This window comes from Artemia sp. Qi Xiang Cuo, chromosome 7 (genome assembly GCF_049724085.1).
Source record: "Artemia sp. Qi Xiang Cuo chromosome 7, ASM4972408v1, whole genome shotgun sequence".
NCBI lineage: Eukaryota > Metazoa > Arthropoda > Branchiopoda > Anostraca > Artemiidae > Artemia > Artemia sp. Qi Xiang Cuo.
The window spans coordinates 42625682-42633823 of NC_142800.1; the positions used below are offsets into that span (position 1 = coordinate 42625682).

General features: G+C 34.3%; 1 protein-coding gene across 2 annotated transcripts in view; it reads right to left on the reverse strand.

Moving 5' to 3' along the window:
- LOC148950293 (ATP-binding cassette sub-family G member 1-like) overlaps window positions 1-7778 on the reverse strand; it is an 89040-nt gene extending 81262 nt beyond the window's left edge. The window contains exons 1-2 of one of the 2 annotated variants that reach the window (XM_089092287.1): window positions 7665-7778; window positions 5429-5530 (exon numbers count right to left, since the gene is read on the reverse strand). In XM_089092287.1, coding sequence (XP_088948413.1) covers window positions 5429-5530; window positions 7665-7670 — 108 coding nt within the window. In that variant the 5' untranslated portion in view covers window positions 7671-7778. The remainder of the gene's footprint in view (window positions 1-5428; window positions 5531-7664) is intronic. The other variant, XM_089092288.1, reaches the window with a different exon arrangement.
- Between the last annotated feature and the right edge of the window lie 364 nt (window positions 7779-8142).

Below are 8142 nucleotides of genomic sequence, written 5' to 3' on the forward strand. Positions count from 1 at the left end.
GGTGCTAAGAAAATAAGAGGTTTTCCTTTGCTCCTTTCGTAGCAGCGTTGTTAGAAAGTCCGTGTAACACCGGAAAAATTGGATAATGACACTGCTATAACACCAGTTACGGCCAAATTTGTTGCAAAACAACCTGAAGACAGAAAGTGGACATTTCGCCCGCCATTGTCCTGGCTACTCCATTTTTTCTAAAGAGAATTAGGAAAATTCCACCTTGTAAGAACTGGATTTATGAAATGAGTTTCAACTGGTTAAACTGAAGAACCGAAATTGGAGAGTGGTCCTCCATTGCTGTCTTGTACCTCTTACCACCAATTGTTATTACAAAGGTAAGCATGTTGTGTCATATCTTAATCTGAATCATGCAACCATTTTCAATCTTTATTATCGAAAGACCAAAGTGCCATTCAACAATACTACATCCACCCCAACATCAGCATTTTAGTAAAAAAGTAGATATATTGCACCTTTTTTTTACCCAGAACTATACAGGGATTTTAAAATCTTAGTGATTGGAGGACAAATCTGGGACCTTGGACTCTACAAAACCTCCTGTCCCATTTTCTGCCAACTTTTTGGCAGAAATACAGACATTTTGGACTTTATTTGGAGCATAGATTTAAAGATCTTAAAACTATATTATTCGAGACATAAAGTGGGTCCATGACCCACCCAATATGCCCCCCACCCTTCACATCCTTCACAGTCGATGTTTAATGAACTTCTAGATTTCTAGAGGGAAATTATATTTCTAGAGGGAAATTATACCGCCAAGTTCCAAGTATGTCCTCTGAGACTCAGAGACTGTATCAATATCTTTTTTATAGTTCTAAATAATTGAAAATATCACAAATTTGGCCAGATACTATTTCGGCCCAACTTGGACCAAGATTATTGTTTTGTAGGACAAAATGACAGACATGAGCAGCATGCTACGACCTGTATCTAGTTTTACTTAAAAGAGCTTTAAAATTCCGTTTATAAAAGCGCTCTCTAGATTACCTAAGCATGATCAATCATTCAATACCATCACTCCTGGTAAGAAAATTAAGAAAAGAATAAACATGCATGCATGACCAGTATCCTCGGAGAAAATAAGAAAATTAGTATTTTTGCGGATAGTAGCTTTAGGGTTTTGAAACCACGTTAAATTTAGCTATATAATTTTCAGAAAGAACGCGGTCCCTTTTTGGGTATTTAACCCTTTTCTCCAAAATTATGAAAACATTCTTAAACTAATAGTTTTTGATAGAAAGCTTAAAAATAATTAATCTTGTACATTAGATTCAACACTCAAACCAGATTCTGTTGATACACATAATATTATCAAACTTCCGTTTTTTATATTTTCAGGTTCTATTTATAAAGGCCGCTCTTTACATACAGTTAGCTACTATGACCGGTTAGATATCTGTGCCTGTGTTTAGGTTGATTTTTGAATAACAATGCCTCGTTAATAATAGTCATCCCTGAAAAGGGCACCCTTTAACGTATTTTTAGGAAGGGAGAGGGGAATAGATTTCGGAATATCAAAAACAAATTTTTGGGTACTGTAACCGTTTTCACGCTTTCCAATGGGGCTTCTTCAAAAAAAAAAATCTTTGCTGGGTCCATCTCCAACCCTCCCCGTTCTGCAAAGTTGACCACATAAAAATATTCCTGTGTGTTACACTAAAAATATTTTTACATTAAGAGGGGGGCGGTCAACCTGCAGCACCCGTATTTCAGGCTTAGTCTAAAGATGTTCCTCGAATTAAGGGAAATTAAGGGACGAATTTTCTTCTCTCCCTTTCTCCATGTTTATCTGAAGGACCTATTACTAAAAGCAAAAAAAAATAGCATACACTTTTTGAGGCTTCATTTTCCAGCCCCTCGTTCTCCAGATCAATAGGTCCCCCTTCGTAGCTGATGCAAAATTTTCCACCATTGCCGATATATCACTGGAGATTAAAACGAATCCTCCAAGTAAAATCATGCATAAAAATAATTCTCTATATTAAGCGTTTATTATTTTGTATGGACTACAAATCTTCTTAGGGAAGGATTCACCCCCCCCTCCCCCCCCTCCTGCGGTAATATTAGCTTTGGAACTCGGATGGTTTTTCGATAGTTCTAAGCCAATTAGCTATCCCAGAATTTTTACTCGATAGGAACTGAGTCCTCTTAGAGAAAATATTATTGTTGTTTTGCGTCCCAAAATGGCAGAAGACTCGACTTTGCTGTGGCGCCATTGTCTCTTATACAACTTAAAAAGGAAACTAGAACCTCCAAGTATTACAAAAATGAAACATTCTTCTGATATTCTGACCCCTGATGTGTAACTCACGGTCTTTTTCAATGCGGGCTTTCTCGCGCACTTACCGGATTCTTAACAAGTACCGATTATACTCTTCATTCAAAGCTGGCTTATGTCTCTTTTTTTTTTATCTTCGTAATGGTACAAGATAGAACAACACCATTCTGACTGCACCATTTGATTCCTCGTGTTGAACTTACTCACGGATCATACATAACTAATTTTCGACCAAAACGGCATATGTCGCACTTTCGACTATTATCACAGCCGCAGTGGCATCGATTCACGAAAATGTAGGAGATGGCATGAATGTTTTTTTTCAAAATCTATGGGAGGGCAATTTTGTCGTTTTTTCTATTTCTTTTTTCACTGAAAATACCAAAACAGACATTCTTCAATGAATATTCAAAAATATTTGTTTTTTTTAAACAGAGGGAGGGATAATACCACTACTCCCTCCAAAGAACAGCTTTGAAGTCGTTCAGTAGGGTAATTTGATTGCCTTGATGTTATCAAATTATACAAGTTTAATAGGTTGTGGTTTAGATTATGAAAATTGATATTTTTTCTAAATAGCATGTTCCTTAAAGGTGCATTAAAGGATAGGTCAGTAGTATAGGTGTATGCCGAATGAGCGGGCCCGCATCCCACCATAAGGGAGGCGCACCATACGGGAGGCCCACCATACGGGAGACTCACCATACAAGCGCATTCCTATTGGAGTTATCAATCCCTCATATCCTTTCTCAGCTTTTAACAAGAGCCAGAACATTTCCTTGGAACAATTTTTCTCAACGATAGAATGCTATTACTCCGACCGCCCACAAAGGAAATCATTTCAAGCGCACATTCTTATCTCAGATTCTGCGATAAGGAGTTTTTCACTGGCGCTGCGAAGATTACAATGGGTGCCCTATCCTTACCTCAAGCGAATATTTTCATATAAAATAATGGACACCATCGGTGTTATTCAGAAGACGAATTGAACTTAATCTATTAAATTGGATTCTAACAAAAGGAATTGTGATGATGATGAATGCTATAAACAAGAAGTAAGTTTTATATTTTTCAATGTATGCTTAGTGGTTAGTGGGACTATTTCTAATACATTTTCAGTTTATCAAATGCTATTTACAGTCCCCTTTCGTTAGCAAATTGTATTGTTTTAAAATCACCTTATCCTACTATTGAGCTGTTGCTTTCAGTCCGTGGTATATTGTTAACCTGGTCCATTCAGGGGGAGGGGCGGTTATAAAAGAACATTTACTGAATTTTTCTGGGTCTGGGCATTATATATAATCATCATTTTAAAAAAAAGCATCTCATCCTACTAGTTAATCTTAAACTTTTGTATTCGGTCTATGGGTTAGTATTGAACCCAAACCTTAACATGAATAATAGTAGAATATGTATTATGAGTGTCACTGAGTCCTCTTAGAGTATTTATTATTGTTGTTTTGCGTCCCAAAATGGCAGAAGATTCGAATTTGCTTTGGCGCCATGTCTCTTATGCTACTTAAAAAGGGAACCAGAACCTCCAAGTATTACAAAACAAAACGTTCTTCTGATATTCTACGACCACTGATGTGATATAACAATCAATGGTAAAAAACAAGCAAAACAACAAAATAACAAACGCGGAAACAATGAAAAATACGAAAAATTATATGCAAACATTTTAAATTTTATAATTTTGAAAGATCAGGGCTTGAAGTTTAGGGACTTTTTCCTAATTTTTCTAGAACATAAAGTGTCTCACTCTCATAGCTTTGATAGTATAACTTTAAATTTAATGAGCTTTACACATTGAAAATGATCATGAGATGCCAATTCTTTAATGTATGATTGTTATCAAAATTTTATCGTCGCTCTTTACTTAGAGTTTATTGCCAGGAACCGCTAGATAAACATATTTAGCTTCATAGAAATTTAATAGCAATTTTTTGCATCCCTTATTTTATTATGTAATATCATTAGCACCAAATCATATCCTATTCCTATGTTAGATGTCACTAAAAATAAGAACTTGCATGGCATACTGTACAACTAAAGACTGAACATACGTCAGCCTTTTCTCATCGTAAATCGGATTCGGATTATAGATCTTTCACAACTTCTAAGCTTATATTTTGTAATTGCAAGCTTAATTGTAAGCTCAATACCAGGTTAGTTTATTTACAACTTATCTACAGTAACGAAAACATGAAATCAGACATTTCCTCCCCCCCCCCGCCTATGGGCTCCATAGCCCTAAAACAGAGAAAGAGGAAATACAACAAATCCATGGACATTTTGATTCAGAAGAAAATGGGTCAAACTTTCAGTAATGACATACCGTCATGTCCAATTTAAACCGTCAAACAAAAAAATAGGAGCTTGGCTCCAAAGGGTTTTATAGAAGTTGTAGGTGTTCAATGGGTTCTATATGGTTTTGATGCATAGGAGGTAAAATAGTAGGGAGCATCTGCTTTAGAAACAAAAAAAAATCAGTAAGTACAGTATAGCCACTGTAGACTGCAGCGTCTTCTTTTTCCAAACACGATATACATTTGATACCGCGCGTATCGTCCCTGGCAATATACGTCATAACCTTAGTTCAGTTTCCAAAAGTTCATCGTGATGTATAGATCGGAAACAATTGTCATTGCGCGTGCGTGAAGGCGGAGTATGAATCTTGCGTGGTTTTAAATCTGTGTCACATATTAATAATGGAGAGTATAGCCTTTGTCAATACTGTATATTATGTCTTCTGTGAGTATAGCTCACAGACTACCTCACATAACTGCATGTAGTCGGCCTACATATCAAAATGAAGTCATATTATTGTGCTATAAACTTCTCTGTAATTTCTAAAGATTTTTTTATCCATAAAAAAATACCATTTTTATCAAAAATCCGATACTTTGGCTCTTACATGAGTTATGAGAGCGTAAAAAGACTTTAATTTTTGGCGCAGCTGAATGAATTAGACTAAACCAAACTACTATTCAAACTAAACGTTTCTCTTGTTTCATATCCCTCAAGGAAAGGATCCATATAACATCAGTCAAACCGTTTCAGTAAAGCTTTCAGTTTAAACAGCAATTAAGTCAGAAGGGTTAAATTAGAAACTAAATTTCAATAAAAACTTACAATAACATTTTTCTCTGATCCTGAAGCTCTGCTACCAAGCTTTAAGTAAGCAGCGTACTTCATGGCTTCCAAAACCGTCAGATGGGGCACGAGACAATCTTCCTTTAAGAGAGAAGAAACACAAAATGAAGTTTTTATATAAAATTCTTGGAAATGAAAGCTATATTACGCACTTCAGACACATATCCGATGAGGACCTCTGAGATCTATCCCCCTCCCCGAAATACCGTCATTTCTCATAGTTTCCTATAATTTTGAAACATTTAAACTGTTTCAGCACACCTAGTTCCCATCAAGATATATTCCTATTTCTAACAAATTTCCTCACTTATGCGCCTTTAAGAGTTTCACATTCCCCATCTCGGATTTAATCTTAACATTTTTTTATTAGAATACCAAAAATTAAAACAGCTCTTATTTCCAGGAATGTTTTTTCGTATATAAACAATTCAAAATATAGCTTCACTAAACTAAATAGAGTGCTTCAAAAAATACCAGTTTTTTCTTCGTAATTAGTTTTTTCTGTACTTAATGAAACATGTGAAATACAAAACGGAAATTATTGACAAATAATGCCCTTTTAAAATAGTAAAATTAAATTAAAAGTCACAAATGTGATTATTCTAAAAATTGTTTTTTATTTTCTGTAAACTTGATTATTTTTGCTATCTTTTATTTTCTAGGCGATCTTACGACAATTAATAGACATTACGTCTGAAACCTGTTTTCAGTAAAGTGCAAATGACATCCAAGCCTTTAAAGGGTAGTCACTTTTCGAAGCTGGTGCCACACTTTTATGCATGTAAATTCCTCTTTTAAGTTTGACCTAATTATCCAATTAAATTTCTCTTTATAGGTTTCATTTTTTCATACATAGTATAATATCTGTTGATTTTGAAATTACTTGATTATTCGTCTTGATTATTATTACTTGATTATTGGTTCTGTTTGTGTTAGGTTTGATTGGTTATTGTTTTATGTTACTGAATTATTCATCTAATTTCTGTTTGTTTTAGGTTTGATTTAGTCATTTATAGTATTTTCTGTCCGGTTTAAATTCGACTTATTATATGACCTTATTTCTATTTGTTTTAGGTGTTACTATCAGTCTTTACTTTTTTTTAAACAAGTTGTTTGGAAAATGCTTTATTTAATATTTTATCTCTGATTTTTAACTGACATAGTTTCATTATGTGTTTCTTGCAGGAGCTAATTGTAGGAGTAAATTATTTTTCTCTCTCTGCTTAAGAACTAAAATTGTTGATTGAAATTCAAACTTCAGGCCATAATTCGAACCTTCAGTAAAAATGACAGATTAAAAAGTTATGTAATTTTTCTTTGTTTTGTTTTTTAACATTTTACAAGAAAATTTGGGGTTGATGGGGAGCGGAATTATCAATCACACGGATTAAACATTTAGTAGCAAGCAATCTATGGTAGCAAATAATGAAATATTCTATGCTTGTATAATCTGTTCTGATTTCTCAAGTCCTTTTTCTTTCTTCTTTTTGCAGCGACTAATTTTTCTAATCACATTCATTATTTCGTATGAATCTCAATGTTTGAAATTAGCTTATGCTCGCTAGCAGTTACTGGACAATCTTTTGAAAAAGTCAAAATCATCAATTACTTAGCTACAGTTCGGCTAACTACCTACCCTCCCTATCCTCCATAAACTTCACGGCACCTTAATGTTATTGATACCAGGGTAAATTCTTCGTTTTATTTATTTATTTTGTTTTGTTTGCTTTGTTCTTTTTGATTTTTATCTTATTGCCCTTTGTATCTTTATTTACATTTCGAATAAACGCGTCTTTTTATAAACATTATAGTAAAATATTACTGCTTCCTAATGCGACCTCAGACGAATCAGACTTGGTGACACATACAGACACACAACTGGAATTTATTTAGGGATTCGATTTTTAAAAAGGCAAAAAACCGGCCAATCTTTTCTAAAATTAACCGACTATTCCATCTTATTTCAAAAACAATTGGATTAAGGGAGATAATGATAGATATAAGAATCGAAATATTGGTGGATGTGGGGAGAGCCGAAGACCTACTAGGTATATAGCCGGACATACTCAAATCCTTAAAAGGGTAAAAGAAAAGGATTAAAGGACCAAAAAAAATCATCTTCAGAAAAGTGATATACATATCAAAATTCTACGTTTCAACATTTTTAGCCATTTTTCTCTTTTTTTATTAGTGGAGAAAGGGGGGTCAAAGTTACCTGCATTATGTAGCAAGCAGACTTTCTAAAACGTCGTAAGCACCGTTCACTTCCATTGACTAGAATATCGCCGGAGACGTTTGAAACCCTAATAAAGAAAAAAGGGGTTGTTAGGCAAAACAGAAACTATATGATTATAAACATGATTTATCGCTTAAGCAAAGATAATTATAAATTATAAATTGAGTGAGAGATGGGTACTGAAATGTTGTAATTAAAAGAAACATGTGAGCATCGACGTTTAAATTTGCTACCAAAACCATGACACTCATTAGGAATACTAGGTACAGTTGGTTGTACAATCCCAGAACAACGTAAATGCGTTTCGAAAAAGCTTAGTTCGAGACTAATCGAAACTTGGTGCTAAACCCATGATTATGATTATTCCAAATTGAATTTTACATAAAATACGAAGAGAAAGCACCCAGGGTTTGGTACACTACAGAGTGTATTGAATAGGTGTAGATTGCATTTTTAT